Here is a 15,567-nt window from a genome sequence, read left to right on the forward strand (position 1 = left end):
GTCAGCAATAATTATTGCTATGCTTGCTGTCGCGCAGTCGCTTTAACCAAAAAAGAAAAAAAAAAAGTAAAACGACAAACTTCAAACGTCTTTCTGCCGCGGCGCCTTTTCGGCCAAGTCAAATACATTTTTTTGCACACCTTCTGTCATTTTTCATGTCGTCTCTTATGTTTTTTTCGTTATTTTTTCGTTGCTATTTTGTTGCTGGTGAATTTAAATGTTATTCTGCGTGTTGAACTTGTTTCGCTGCTAATGCAATTTATTGTTGTCAAATTATGGCCCACAGTGATTCGAAAATCTCGAATGCCCGATACCCAATACCCACTTTTGTTAGCCATTACATGCACTTTTTCCCGCTTCCTGCTCGCTTAATTTGTTTATATTCCCTTTTGGCCGCTATTTCCGCGATTGCTGATATTCAAAGTTACACGAATTGAATTTTTGAATTCAATTAAAAAAAAAAAAGTATTTTAATTAATAATTGTTTTACAATTCCATGAAAGTTTCAGCCATAAATACTACCTTTAACCATGTTTACTTTCGATTTCTAAACTTACACATGCTAACTTAAAATTAACTGAAAAATTTCCTTATAGCCAAGTGCTTTGATTTGGCTAACTTTTGATATTATCTCACCTTTTCTATTTTCGTATTCCCTTTGATTGCACTTTCGATTGTTCCCGCGAATATTGGATTACCGGATTAGATAATCCCCATGGCTGTGATGGATTAAGTCGCCGGTTCGAAGGTGAAAGAAAGCAGATTGCCAATTCGTGATCCGTTTGCCAAGTTCACTCGCTCGTGTTTGGCCGGAGGCCTCTCCAAAGATACAAAATCAAGAGATACAAAAGGTCAGACCTTAAGTGAGCGGTTACAGCCGCTTGTTAACCGTTTGCTTCCCGCTTACATAATTCAATTAGGCCCCCCTCCACCATAATGAAGATAATTTCTGGGAGCCCCCAATAAGAGACGCGACATTGGTCGAAGTCAAGGCAAAGTCTAAGCTAAGTCTAACTTTGGGCATCCTTTTGTTCTTGGCCAAGGCCCTGAATCTTTTGTTGGCTTTGTGACTGCATTCGAGCTTTGTTTGCCATAAACATCGCTTGGCTTATAATCTCTCTTTTGTGCCCAATAACAAAAGGCCAGCAACGACGAATCAATAACCTCTGGCCAACAGCGATCATGATGATGATGATGATGATGATTGTTATCTTCCCAAAACGGCGTTATGATTTTTGCCAAATTCAAATTAGATTTCAACAGATTTGGCTAAATGACGGCCGATAACCGTATTTTATTTTTGCAACCCAGTCGGTGGCATGTTGTTTTTTTTTAGGACCAGCAGCTGGCGACGTGATCGGTGATTATACATGGGGAGCGTGTAATTATAAGGGAAATGCTGGAAATACTGAAATACTAAAATGAAGCAAAAACGCACATTTCGTATAAATTACCAACAGTCATCATGTTTCAGGTCGCTTTTTTAATGCTTCTTTCACTTTGTAGAGAGACAAACTGGCAGACTGGCAGACTGGCAGATCGGCAGACGAACAAAAACTCATATCGCTGTTGTAAAACGCTTTCATAATCAACTCGCTGCGAAGGTGGAGCCATCGGGGAACCTCTTTTTCCAGCCGCCTTTTTCCACTCCCCCAAAGCCCTTCTCTTTATCACAAAAAGAAGCGAGGCTCGCCCGGGAATACACTTAGAGAAGAGCTGATATGAACTCTTTAAGTTGTCTTCTTAAAGAAGTCAAACTTTAATCTGTAAGAAGACAGGTAGGAAGACCTTCTAGTAAGCTGTTGATTGAATTATTATTATATTTTCCACTTAAAATATGACTTATGAAAGAACAATCTTGATTTCTGCTTGTAAGTCTTTCAGTCTTTCAGTCTTAAATCTAATCCCAAAAGATATATTTCAAGTAAAATATAAACCCACAGTTTAACTATAATCTGATACCTTATTTTTCCAAGTGCCGGAAAATATATAAACACCTAATAACTGGGTCAACGTTTTTGGCAAGTGTGGGGACTGCCTCAACGTGCGTAATTTGAATTGCCATCAAATTAGTTTTTAATTTCTCAACTGACATTGGGAATACAGCGAACACCCGGCCAAACAGCCAACAATCAAGCCACTAGCCACACACACAAACACAGAGAGAGAAACACGAACAAACATTATTAATTCGGCTACCACTTTTGGCTGGCCCAGCTGGTCTTCTTCTGGCCACTTTCGCATTTGCATGGCCAACACAACAGATTTATGGCTCTAAGCCGACGATGTCTCGCTCTTCCAGCCAAGTTGATTGATCCGAAAATTATGCACAAGCACGTTAAAAGATGAAGTCAGGAGATCCCAAAACAAATCCCAAGAGCATTAAGTTCGGGCGTGTAATTAGCCTTTGTTATGCGAATTTCTTTTCGGGTGGCTCTTAAAGATGATTTATGGCCAAGAGTTGGAGGTGGTCAGGTATCATCTGTGTTATCAAAATCGAAACAGTTCATCAACTTACTGCAGCAGAGAAAGTTGCCCACTTCTGGGATTGGCATCTAGTCTAAAGCCTCTGCGATCATTTCCCTTTCCTGGCTGGCAGCCTCAGCATTTCCTCTCACCAGCCACTTGCATCATGCATTTTAAATATAGTCGGGCTATAGCTATGTAGTCGTTGGCTATCAAGGTGCAAGCTTTCAATATTTGCTGCCTAACAACCTGGTCTAAGGTCAAGCTCAAATCGTTCAGATCGGCATGGGGGGCCTGTCCCAAATAAATACAACAAAACGAATTAATAAAAAATATGTGTTAGCTAATCTGTTAAACATCCTATTTGGAAAAATAATCACGAAAAGAAAGCGGGTATAAGGTTATCGATTGTGGGAATACCCTAAAAATTGGGTCTACTAATCCCTAGTTGCCCCTTCAGTTAGTTCATATTGACAGGCCGAAGATTATGCAATCCAGAATTGAGTAAGAAAAACAATTTATAAATATTTAATGACTTAAGAGCAAGAAATATATTCAAATTTGAAAGGTTCTCCATCGAAAATCGACTTAACGATAATAGGCAGATGACCACTTAATTACAGGGTATGCAAATTGGAAAGGCAGCTCGGCTTAATTTATGACCTGCTGACAAGGCACATTCTAATCAGCCCCAGAGGCGAAAATAACATTCACCTTCTATGGCCAAAAAGTAGAAAAAAAAACACAATATGTAGAAGCAAAAATGAAAAAAGAAGGTAATAAAAACAAAAGTGAACAAAGCAAAGTTGAATTTGTTATCAGTTTGTTTTTTGTTTGCTTAGCCAGGCCAATCGCGTGCCTCAGATGTTAATTAATTTAATTAGTCTCGCCAAGAAGAACCAAGAAGCGATGACCTTGGGCCAATGGTGGGTGATGGCTGCTGGCTGATGGCTGTTAGTTGATGGCTGCTGGCTGAGTGGGAGCTAGTTGGCTGCACATTGTTTATGACTTGATTGTTCAGCTGCGAACACCTTGCCCATTGCCCACCGCCCACCTGCCCACCTGCCACGTCTTCTTCAGCTAATCAAGGTCACAAATAGCTAAGTCTCAGCGGTGGCTTCTAATTTGAATTTTACAACATGCACTTACTTTTATGCCTTGCAATGCGAATAACGCTGTTTGTGCATTTTAGCCTGCCTTATTTATGGCCCCAACTTGGGTAATTAATCTTCTGTGAAGCTGCAATAAATGCGAAATGCGAATGCAGCAGCCGCTGAAATGTGCGATTACCAAGTCACAGAAGCCAACATGGCATAAATTTCCTGCATGCTGCTTATTTATCATCTTGCCATTTTCATTTGGCGACTCTTTATGGCATTTAGCCGGCCAACTAAGATGCTAGTTTTAAGTTAGTTAGTTAGTTTGTTAGTTTGTTAGTTTGTTAGTTTGCTAGTGGGTGTGTGAGGCCTAATAGCTGACGGGTCGAGGTGCAGTCAAAAAGTGGCACTTATGGCCTTTGTTTGTGCCTCAAACTGCTCAACACAGCATTGAGAAGATGTGCAAATATTTGGCGATTTACCTACAAGTGCGGTGTACAGATCCGAAATTAAGTTGTCAAGGAAATATATAACAAATATTAAAAAGGCGGTGAGTTTGAATGGAAAAGTAGAAGCATGTTTGCTGTATTTTAAATATTTGCCAATAAAATATTGATTTAGATTTGGGGACAGGTTAACATTAAGCATAAATACATTAAAAATATTATTTTAAATTTATTTACCAAGCTAATGATTTGGCTTTTAAGTAAAATATCAAAGGCCACTTTTTAATTACAAATTTGTATCCTTTCCCACGCACTTCCAAACGTAATTGACCAAAATAAACAAAATTAGGAAACCGGTTGCCGAAAATTCAGTAATTACCCAAACCTATGAAAAGCAAGAGCCCGCGTCTGACTCCCAGCTTTGTTGGCCACTGTTAAGGCATCTGCAATTAGCCGCAGAGCAACAATAGTTTTGCATACATTTCTTGCACGCCGTGAAAAGCCGATGAGGCAATCGCAGTTACAAAAGTCAGGCGGAGAAGGAGAAACAAACGAATAACGGCCCACGCACAGACGGCAATTAACTGGCTCACATACAGTCTAGGGTACACTGGGAGAAAATGCATGGCATAAGCTTAAAGTTGTTTTTTATTCAGGATAAAGATTTTTAGGTTTTAAATTAAAAAGTACTCTTAATATTTTATCAAATTTACTTATTTTTCATATTTTTTTATTTTATTTTATTTTTTTTTTTATTTTATTTTTTTTTATTTTATTTTTTAATTACATTTTAAAAGTGATTTATTACTTTAAATGATTTGTTAATTTCCTGTTTTTAATATTTTTTCTTTTTTTCTTTCTAAAGACCCAACATTTTTTCCAAGTGTATTAACATGTACACTCAAAAGTACAAAAGCAAATTTGTGCATTTTTGACTTGAAGATGCCTGATGAACATACATCCATCCACATGCATATGTACATCTGGATGTATATACATACATATGAAGATATAGACAATGAAGTCATGTGGGAGACCCAGACCCCCGACTGATGATCACAACCGGCACACGTGTGTGTCGAGAGCAGAAAGATATGGGTTTTCCATGGGAACACTGAGGAAGAGCCATTCAATGCACACTTGATGGTCACCAGAATAAACTAGAAGATTGCGCTGGCCACAACAATAGCTCAAAACTATAGTTGGGGCAATCTAAAGTGATATTTATTTATCAAAGTCAATGGCTAGACTGGCACACATAGAGGCTGATAAAGAAACAAATGCCAAAAGAAAAATGAATAACATTAAAAGAAAGCTAGGTTGATTCAAGCGAAGTTTGAATGCCCTTGCACTCGCTGAACAGAGATAAGGTAATCTTATTTTGTATTTCTTTTAGTAAAATATAAGATATAATCTATTTATATACTGATCATAAAATAAAGTTAACCACATTACATTTAATACTTCTAAAAATATCAATCCACCATTTACCAACGTCTGATAAAGTAATCATACTCCCCGCTTAGAGAAGAGTACAAAAACAGAAGCGTCGACACGCGCTGATCATTAACAGAGCCGCTAGCTGTTATCTAACAGCTGTAGAGAGTAATCGCCGCTCTCTATGTTTAGAATAATATGTAACGGTTAAACGCCGCGTGGGAGCAGCCGCCTCTCGCTCCCTTGATTTCAGACTCAGACCCGCTGATATTTTCAAGCGTTTTCGAAAATTTCTCTACCGATCAGTTTCTAAAGACACGCCAAGCAGTGCAAAACGTTCTCGGTACGGAATTAGTAAAGGAAATTCAACAGAACCCAAACAAAAGTTCGGGACTTCGCTTTCTTTGTATCGAAAACAAAAGTAAAATTTGTAATTAATTTTTAAACAATTAAGCAAAAACACAAAAAATGCACAGCAAATTGTTGGACGAGGTGGGTAAATCATATACAGACAATCGATCGATCGATCGATCGATTTTGTTCCATTTTTGTAAATCTATTTTGGAACCCTTGGCATTATTTATTGAAAGAACTCTTCGTTAGTCATCCTCATCCTGGGATGACTTGGTCCCAAAGAGTCATCGTGTTATTTACAACCATCAGCATCATAAACATTTCGTTGGCTGGGAAAACTCAGAGAAGGAAAAGCATTCTTTTGTTGCTGCCCGAATAAAGAAAAGACAAAGCAATCATTAATAATTGAGGAAACGTTTTCAAGATTCTGGAGATTTCAAGAAATTTAATTAAGAATCAAAACTCTGATCAGCAGACTAGTTTCCAGCCTAAGTGTGTGGCTCATAATAATGATATAGCACTGCTAATGCCGCTTAATTATGGTTTGGAATAGTTTGTTGACAAACTGGTTTTCAAATAGGTTTACTAAATTGAATATTCAATTCAGCATAAAATTGATACAGTCTTCTTATCGGACTTAATAGGCTAACAAAGTTGCGCACACGCCAGCTAGCTATTAAATAATCTATACTGAGAGAAAAGCGGGTTAACATTTTTAACAGTTTTATAATGAAAATGCATCTTTTAAGTTGCCAATTAAGTTTAAAAGTAATAAAATTGATATAGCATCGTTTCTTAATCACAGTAACTACTTTACCAGAACTACCTCCTTTATTTTTCTCTCTGCATTTCCACACCCAAGTTCTAGTTCAACGAGCCGCTTACTTAACATGTGTATTACAGAATAACTGCAAACGAGCTCCACTGCACTTGCCATTATCAAATTCAGACCGATTGCAAAATCAGCTGGCTAAGCATGTTATATGACACACACGGGACAGCATACTTGATGAATGCGAGTGCTGATTGTTGACCCTCTGCTGTAATTTTCCATGCACACGCCTTTTGTAATGGAATCATAATGGAGAACCTCCGGAAAACACCTCACTTGGCTGGTGGCCCCCTTTTTCCGATGATTTATTTTCGCAGATCTGTTAGCGTCAGATCGACAGCTGACCAAAACTCTTCCCTCTTTTTCGATCACTTCAGGTGTGCCGTTTCTTTGGTTGCCTTTGAGTCACGGCGACTATTTTTACTCTCGTTTTTCATTTTCAAAAATCTCGCTCAAGCAATTTAAATTTATTTAATTTAACCACACTCATGGTCTTAGGAACCGGGAGAAAAGCAGAGGAAGAGAGATAGAGAGCGAAAGTGAGAGCACCCACAACAAAAATGATATATTAATCTTTTGTTTACCAAACCGAAATTCTATTGCTCTTCCGTCGGGCAAATGAAAAGTTTGTTAGAACTGCTTAGGGAGATGGATTTTCCAACTAATTTGGCATTCATCAATATCTGTTTAGATGTTAGTTTGTAGTTTGTTTTTGGTTCTTTCTGTTCTTTCTCCCTTTTAAAACATTTCTAAAAACCAGAGAATGTGTGAATTTTCAATTTTACGTTGACTGATTTCGATGAATGAGCACGGATCTCGGACTGTGGGTTTATGTCAGGCGGAATTAACATTTTGACGTGCACAGGAATTTGTTAATTAGCGAACGTTCAAAAGGTGAACAAAGAGTACAAATGCACTGAGAGAAATACTAACTAGCTAACTAGTCGGGGAAATGTGGCTAAAATGAAAATCTAATTGAGAATCTCTTTGATATTTCTTGATAACTATATTATTACCATTAGAATTTGTATATTTCCTTAAGATTTGTTTACCATTTTGGGAATTTCCTTTGTTTTTAATACCTTATCGCAGTGTACTTAGTTACGATAATGGTAGAACACTCCAGGGATCGCAACAGTAAGCGCGTACCCATTATACAGTCGGTCAATCGGTCAGTTGATGCGATAATACCTCCAGCCCCCGTAGAGTCCGGTCGGAGATTGCCGGATCCGCCAGACCAGACGGCGCAGGCGATAAGGAATATATGGCTTATAAAGATTACTTCGTGAATTAACGAGGACCTTCACCCGCTTCTCTATATTTTCAGCTAAATGAAAATGGCTACATTGTCATCGACGATTTCCTAACGCCCGAGGAAGTGGACGCTCTGTTCCAGGCAGGCAGAGCCCTGTGCCTGGATGCTCCGCAGAACAACAGGAAGATCTTCAGCACCATCAAGCAGGAAGATGCCCAGGGCAAGGAGCTGTACTTCATGGAGTCGGGTGACAAAGTTCGTTACTTCTTCGAGAAGGGAGCGGTGGGCGAAGAAGGTCAACTGCTGGTGGATCCTATGATTGCTCTGAACAAAGTGGGACACGCCCTGCACGTGGAGCATCCCGCCTTCAATGCCATCACCTTCAGCAATCGGGTTAGGGAGATCTGCTGGCAGTTGAACTACAATCGTCCTGCCGTCTGCCAAAGTATGTACATCTACAAGAATCCCGGAGTGGGTGGCGAGGTAACGCCTCATCAGGACTCCTGGTTCCTGCACACGGATCCCAACTCGGCGGTGGGCTTTTGGATTGCCCTCGAGGATTGCACCCTGCAGAATGGCTGTCTGCAGTTTATCAAGGGATCGCATAAGAGCGGTGTCCACAGGCGCTATCTTCGCAATCCCGATAAGGATGCCACTGAGCTTATGGTCTACGATCGGGCAGCTCCCATCTATCCACAGTCCAGCTTCACGCCAATGCAAGTCAGCAAGGGTGAGTTTACAGAGAATCTTTTTCTCATTTTAACAGTTTTTAGCTATCTTAATTGTGTTTTTCTTATAGTAAAAAATTAAGTTAGTAGCCCTTAAAGATAAAAACTCATTTGTTTAAGATTTAGAGGGCATTAGGGAATCATGGTAACCTCATTAAATTTCGTATCTTTATGGTGGCTTGAGATGAAAACTAATATTTGATTAGCTGGTTTTTATCAGCGTTATCTTGGCTCAGATCTATTTTTACACTGTTCTCTATCAACATGAGTTATTTTCGGAGTTTATCCATTAACACTTTGTAGAAAATTAGCTAGTAATTAAGTTAATAAATGCCAATAAGTTGTTAATTTAATAAGTATATATCTACGTTTATTTGAGTTTAGCAAGAATTTTATTCATATTTCCACAATATCTAACTTACTTTTCCTTTACCTCACAGGCACCTGCATTCTCATCCATGGAAATGTGGTCCATAAAAGCGAACCGAATCGCTCCCAGAAGAGCCGCCACGCCTACACCTTCCACGTCATCGAGACTGAAAACAATGTCAAGTATTCGGAGGACAATTGGCTGCAGGCGCCGAAGGACAAGCCATTCCCCGTCCTCTTCGAGCGCAAGGCCTAAGGATCTAGACGAGATCGTGTTTCGGTATTTTCGCTTATAAGTCTATAGAGAATCTTTTTTAAGTTTCGTTTGTACACGCCAAGCTGTATGAAGTATAATTGTAAATGTAATAAATAAACTTCCTAATGTATTTAAATTTGAATTTAAACGGAGTTCAAGCAGGGCATAAGCAGTTGGGGAGCAGTGCTTTGAACTTTACTTCTAAAGCAGTTCATTGAGCTGGGACTGTGGCGAACTCAAAGCAGTGTGCAAGCAGTTTCAAGCAGATTGGAATAGATAGTAGGTCGAGGTAATGACCGACCTTATAACAAATTCACTTATCAAATTTAAACGATAACAGAGAGGTGAAGTTACACACAAAGAGCACGGTTAGAGAAGTACAGTAAGTACTATTGAGGGGAAAAAACTGATATTACAAAATATAAGTCCCGCAGCTCAAGTCTTGAATATTTTTATAAAGTAAATGTCATTTCCCCATTTCCAAAATTAATAGAATGTTGCCCATCACCTAGTCTTAACTGTTGATACAGAATTAAACAAGCAATCCCCCAGCTACTCTGACGTAAACGAGTTTTCCACCATCCAAAACCGAGATCCATGCTCTCGATTTGATAGAATTATCTTTGTCCATCAACGCAGGGGTCGAGCGTTGGCGTTGCGATCGTCGAGAGATAAATCTATTAGTATTAGGGCACTGGAACTCGACTCCGACACTAGCTAACACAAGTCAGTACGCTGCTAGCTCTCAAACGGAACGGATATATAGTCTAGTAGTTTTCGGATCCATTACAATGGCCACCAGCAAATGGGAATCTGATGAGGAGATCCAGTACTTCCGAGAGTATCTGCGCATTCCCAGTGTTCATCCCGATCCGGATTATAGTTAGTATACGGAAGATAAGCGATAATTTAGATAATAACAAGTGGCAGAGATCATTTCTCAGCAGAATTACTGAGAAGTGAATGTAAAAAAATGACAAATAATTCAAATCGTGTGCATAGGTTGACTAGGTCTTCAAATTATTTATTATTTTACGAAAATGGAGCTGTAATTTTCATCGTTTTTCATATTTTACCTTCATAGAACCATGCGTCGACTTTCTCAGGCGTCAGGCCAAGCAGATGGACCTCCCTATGAACATTTTCTATCCAGCAAATGATAAAAATCCCGTGGTGATTCTGACATGGAAGGGTCTCAAGCCCGAGTTGCCCAGCATTCTGCTGAACTCCCACATGGATGTAGTACCAGTATTCCCCGAAAACTGGACTCATCCTCCTTTCGGTGCTGATATCGATGAGGAGGGTCGCATCTTCGCCCGGGGAACTCAGGATATGAAAAGCGTGGGAATGCAGCATCTTGCAGCTATTAGGGCTCTTAAGAAAAGTGGAGCCAAGTTTAAGCGAACTATTCACATTTCCTTCGTAGCAGGTTAGTGGTTTATTCTTAACTATTCCATAAAAGATATTTCTAATGAAAAATATGCCCCATCAGATGAAGAAATGGGCGGTCGCCATGGCATGCGACCCTTTGTTCCCACTCAGGATTTCCGCGACCTTAACGTGGGATTTGCAATGGATGAGGGTTTGGCCTCACCCGACGAGCACCTGCCACTTTTCTATGCAGAGCGGGCAGTTTGGCGTAAGTTTATGTTATTTCTTAATAAAATATTATTTTAATTTAAATTTATTCCCCCTAAAAAGGTGTCTATTTCAATATCAGTGGATCGGCAGGGCATGGCTCCCTTTTGCTGCCCAACACAGCTGGTGAGAAGCTTAACTACATAGTGGGAAAGATGATGGAGTTCCGTAGAAGCCAAGTCCAGAGATTGGAGAACAATCCAGACTTGGTCATTGGCGATGTGACGACCATTAATTTGACCAAAGTTGGAGGCGGAGTTCAGAGCAATGTGGTGCCTCCTCAGCTGATGGTGTGCTTCGACTGCCGTTTGGCTCTGGATTTGAATATTGAGGAGTTCGAAGCTAATGTAGGTTCATTACTACTGATCTTAAGTTTAAATTTTTAACTAATTTATGGACTTTTTCTAGCTCCACAAATGGTGTGAGGATGTGGGCGGTGGCATTGAGATCACCTATGAGCAAAAGCAACCCAAGGTTCAACCCACTGCCATCGATGACAGCAATCCTTTTTGGGTGGCTTTCAAAAAGGCCACCGATGAGCTGTAAGTTCTGACTGCTACATATTATACTATAAGATCTTTGTTTATCAGTTAATATCTTGTATCTTTCAGGAAAATCTCCATTAAGCCGCAAATATTTACTGGAGGAACTGACAGCAGATACATCCGGGCAGTGGGCATTCCAGCCTTGGGCTTCTCACCTATGGACAACACACCTGTTCTACTCCACGATCACGATGAGTTCATTCAGGCCGACACCTATCTGAGGGGTATTCAGATATTCCAGAAAATTATAAGCAACGTAGCTAGTGTCTAGTTAATCTGTGTTTGATCTTTGTTCCATATGATAACGGTTATAAGATAAATAAACTTAAAGATATGTCTTCGACAAACATTTGGCATCCATTGCCTGAGTTTATGATGGATTTGCTTTGGGTTAATAACGACGTCTAGAGATAAATGTTAGAGATAGAAGAAGTATCTTAGGTAGTCAATTTCTATCTTTGGATTCAGTTGTATCTGAGATCTCATTAGCAAGACAATGGCTGGCCTGAAGTGGGATTCCAATAAGGAGATTGAGTACTTCCGCGAATATCTAAGGATTCCAAGTGTCCATCCAAATCCGGATTATGGTGGGTACACCAGGAACTTAACTTTCAACCTAATTAAAATTATATCCTTAGAGCCTTGTGTGAAGTTCCTAAGACGCCAAGCTAAGGAACCTATAGAGGTCTACTATCCACTGGAGAAACAAAATCCCGTGGTGGTTCTGACCTGGGAGGGAGTTGAGAAGGATTTACCCAGCATTCTGCTGAACTCCCACATGGATGTAGTGCCAGTATTCCCAGAGAACTGGACTCATCCACCCTTTGGTGCTGATATCGATCTAGAGGGAAGGATCTTCGCCAGGGGAGCTCAGGATATGAAGTGCGTGGGAACGCAGTATTTGGCAGCCATTAGGGCTTTGAAATGAAAGGGATTGAGATTCAAGAGGACCATTCACATCTCCTTTGTGCCTGGTAAATATCTATCTTAGTATCCAAGATTGTCTTTGTTAATCAGTAGATCTTCTTAACTAGATGAAGAATTAGGTGGTCGAAAGGGAATGTTTCCCTTCGTTACCTCAAAGGAGTTTAAATCTCTGAACATAGGCTTCTCCTTGGATGAGGGAATTGCTTCACCCACTTCGGAGTTTCCAGTTTTCTATGCCGAGCGTACAGTTAAACGTGAGTAAAGCATACGTCTTTGGTTAATAAAGACTAATGAAAACATCTTTCTCAGGTGTAATTTTTAAAATCAGCGGCTCAGCAGGGCATGGCTTGCTTCTAATGCCCAATACGGCGGGCGAGAAGTTTAGTTACCTAACCAACAAGCTAATGGAGTTCCGTGAAGGCCAAGTAAAACGCTTGAAGGATAATCCTGAACTACAGATTGGCGATGTGACCACCATCAACTTGACCTCTGTGGCCGGAGGAGTCCAGAGCAATGTGGTGCCTCCTGAGCTGACCGCCTGCTTCGATATTCGATTGTCCCTGGACATTAATGTGGCAGAGTTTGAAGCTAAGGTGGCCACATGGTGTGAAGAGGCTGGCGGGGATATAGAGCTGGACTTCTCTTCTATCCGGAGAAAGGATCACATTCCACCCACAGTGACGGACGATACGAATCCCTTTTGGGTGGCTTTCAAGAAGTCCACAGATGAGCTGTAAGTTTGGCATTATAATTATTCATTTTTAGATTCTCCAATGATTATTTTTCAGAGGTCTGACTACCAAGCTCCAAGTTTTTCCCGGCGGCACGGATAGTCGCTATATTCGCAATGAAGGCATTCCAGCTTTGGGCTTCTCCCCCATAAATAATACTCCAGTTCTTCTGCATGATCAGGATGAATTCCTTCATGCAGATACTTACTTAAAAGGTGTTGAGATCTACCAGAAAATTATTGCCAATTTGGCAAATGTTTAAAAATAATTTCTAAATTTTTCATTAATTGAAAAAACCAATAAAAAAATTTCTGGAAAACATATGAATTTTTCATTTATAAATATTTACAAATTTTTCTAGTACTAATATGTTTTTATTATAAATACAATTTAAAAATAATTATTTGTAATCTATCAAAAGACCATAATGAGTGTAGATATTCAAGGTACAGAAAAGCCATGTAAAGAAGACAGGTGTGAGACACTGATATATGTAGCGTATACGCGAACCGGGTACAGGCTAAGCTAGCAGCGACACAATCCAAAGTTATTTACGTGTATATTTCCGTACAAAATTAAACCTATTTTCAGACTCTTGAATGGGCCTTAACGTATGTTTAAAAATCTTAAAAAACATTAGAACACCGAACTCCGATAAGTTATTGCTTAAGATAGCAGCTAACAAAAACAAAATATGTTAAACTGCCATTGGTTACGAGAATTTCCCTTCTCCGTACGTTCTTTGTCTAATAAAAAGAAAAATACTTATTTAAGTATGGAATGTTATACCTCGCTAGACTCGTAATAAAATTCTCTGTCGATTTCTATTCAAACTTAAGAATATTTATTTTTCAACATTATTTGCTGATTTTGATGATGGTACCCCTTATCAAAAATGCGAAATTTGGGTTACCTTTGCATTCCCCTCAAAGGTTTAGTATTTTTCCCATAACAAACCCAATAACGGTCCAAATTTGGAAGTTAATACCTCGTTGATCTTGTTTTCTAATTCCTATTCAAACTGCATTCACAGTTTAAAATGTTGAATTTTGGTCATTTTTTGGAAATTTTGATGATGTTACCCCTTATTAAAATATCAAATTTCGATGGTCCCAATTTCCCCTCATAAGCTGAAGTATTTCCCTCATAACTAAGCCAAAACTGGTCCAAATATGGAATGGCATAGCTCGTTGAGTTTCTAATTTGATTCTATGTAGATTTTAGGCCTGCAGATTCAAAACAGGAAAAGTAAATTTTTGGCCATTTTTTGCAAATTTTGATGATGGTACCCCTTATCAAAAATGCAAAAATTGAAAAAAAATAGATTTCATCCAATCAGCCTCAAATTTTTAGGGTTATTAGTACTGGTCGTTAGCTTCACAAAACAGTAGTTCTTTTAGCTGTACGTCTTGTTTTGGCCAATTTATAGCTTAAAATCCGATAAAAAATAGCCAAGATTTGGTTAAAAATCTTTATCCTGATTTTACGCCTAAAATTTCAATATCTTGTCAGGAGCAATGTCAAATATGGAATTTAACACATCGTTCAGCTCGTAATTTAAATTCTAGTAGAACTGCCTTTCAGCCTTGAAATGTAAAATTTTGGCCATTTTTCGCAAAAATTGATGATTGTACCCCTTATCAAAAATGCCAAATTCGGTTTACCTTTGTATTCCCCTCAAAGGTCTAGTATTTTTCCCATAGCAAACCCAATAATGGTCCAAATTTGGAAGTTAATAGCTCGTTGATCTTGTTTTCTAATTCCCATTCAAACTGCATTCACAGTTTAAAATGTTACATTTTGGTAATTTTTTGCAAATTTGGATGATGTTACCCCTTATTAAAATATCAAATTTCGATGGTCCCAATTTCCCCTCATAAGCTGAAGTATTTTTCTCATAACTAAGCCAAAACTGGTCCAAATATGGAATGGCATAGCTCGTTGAGTTTCTAATTTGATTCTATGTAGATTTTAGGCCTGCAGATTCAAAACAGGAAAAGTAAAATTTTGGTCATTTTTTGCAAATTTTGATGATGGTACCCCTTAGCAAAAATGCAAAAATTGACAAAAAATGAATTTCTTCCAATCAATCCCAAATTTTTAGGGTTATTAGTACTGGTCGTTAGCTTCACAAAAAAGTCGTCCTTTTAGCTGTATGTCGTGGTTTTGCCAATTTATAGCTTCAAAACCGATAAAAAATCGCCAGGATTTGGTTAAAAATCTTTATCCTGTCAAAATGTCAAAAATGGTTCAAATATGGAATGTAACACATCGCTCAGTTCGTAATTTAAATTCTAGTAAAACTGCAATCCAGCGTTGAAAAATAAATTTTTGGTCATTTTAAGGAAAAATTGATGAAAAATTCTTAAAATGGGTCATAATTTGATTTTTCAAATACAGCAGGAAACTTATATGGGTCGTACTTTTGGGTCATTAGCTGCTCAAAACTGTCTTTACTTTAGCAGTACGTCTTCTGTTTACCATTT

At 38.8% G+C, this 15,567-nt stretch overlaps 2 protein-coding genes and 1 pseudogene across 3 annotated transcripts; all 3 read left to right on the top strand.

Moving 5' to 3' along the window:
• Positions 1-5,739: 5,739 nt before the first annotated feature.
• Positions 5,740-9,370, top strand: LOC108116503 (phytanoyl-CoA dioxygenase domain-containing protein 1). 2 transcript variants are annotated; one of them, XM_017228439.2, is made up of 3 exons: positions 5,740-5,938; positions 7,960-8,617; positions 9,056-9,370. In XM_017228439.2, the coding sequence occupies exons 1-3, from the start codon at positions 5,915-5,917 to the stop codon at positions 9,238-9,240; spliced, it is 867 nt and encodes a 288-aa protein (XP_017083928.1). In that variant the 5' UTR covers positions 5,740-5,914; the 3' UTR covers positions 9,241-9,370. The 2 variants fall into 2 exon arrangements, with proteins under 2 accessions (XP_017083928.1, XP_017083927.1); XM_017228438.2 differs by lacking the exon at positions 5,740-5,938 and adding an exon at positions 7,266-7,325.
• Positions 9,371-9,952: 582 nt separating this feature from the next.
• On the top strand, positions 9,953-11,781 carry LOC108116270 (aminoacylase-1). The gene is made up of 6 exons (XM_017228059.2): positions 9,953-10,122; positions 10,325-10,669; positions 10,733-10,879; positions 10,942-11,225; positions 11,287-11,420; positions 11,490-11,781. Exons 1-6 carry the CDS (start codon positions 10,032-10,034, stop codon positions 11,692-11,694), a joined length of 1,206 nt encoding a protein of 401 aa, XP_017083548.1. The 5' UTR covers positions 9,953-10,031; the 3' UTR covers positions 11,695-11,781.
• Positions 11,782-11,873: 92 nt separating this feature from the next.
• LOC108116274 lies at positions 11,874-13,378 on the top strand (annotated as a pseudogene).
• Positions 13,379-15,567: the final 2,189 nt, after the last annotated feature.

The sequence above is a fragment of the Drosophila eugracilis genome, unplaced genomic scaffold, assembly GCF_018153835.1.
Source record: "Drosophila eugracilis isolate 14026-0451.02 unplaced genomic scaffold, ASM1815383v1 contig_367, whole genome shotgun sequence".
Lineage (NCBI taxonomy): Eukaryota > Metazoa > Arthropoda > Insecta > Diptera > Drosophilidae > Drosophila > Drosophila eugracilis.

What these genes read in the sequence shown, in the direction of transcription:
- LOC108116503 (XM_017228438.2), top strand. Translation starts at nt 7,281, where the DNA reads ATGGATTTTCCAACTAATTTGGCATTCATCAATATCTGTTTAGAT. An exon ending in TCATCAATATCTGTTTAGAT is followed by an intron (nt 7,326 to 7,959) that starts GTTAGTTTGTAG and finishes CTATATTTTCAG; the next exon opens with CTAAATGAAAATGGCTACAT. An exon ending in GCCAATGCAAGTCAGCAAGG is followed by an intron (nt 8,618 to 9,055) that starts GTGAGTTTACAG and finishes TTTACCTCACAG; the next exon opens with GCACCTGCATTCTCATCCAT.
- LOC108116270 (XM_017228059.2), top strand. Translation starts at nt 10,032, where the DNA reads ATGGCCACCAGCAAATGGGAATCTGATGAGGAGATCCAGTACTTCCGA. An exon ending in TCACATTTCCTTCGTAGCAG is followed by an intron (nt 10,670 to 10,732) that starts GTTAGTGGTTTA and finishes ATGCCCCATCAG; the next exon opens with ATGAAGAAATGGGCGGTCGC. An exon ending in TGCAGAGCGGGCAGTTTGGC is followed by an intron (nt 10,880 to 10,941) that starts GTAAGTTTATGT and finishes CCCCCTAAAAAG; the next exon opens with GTGTCTATTTCAATATCAGT.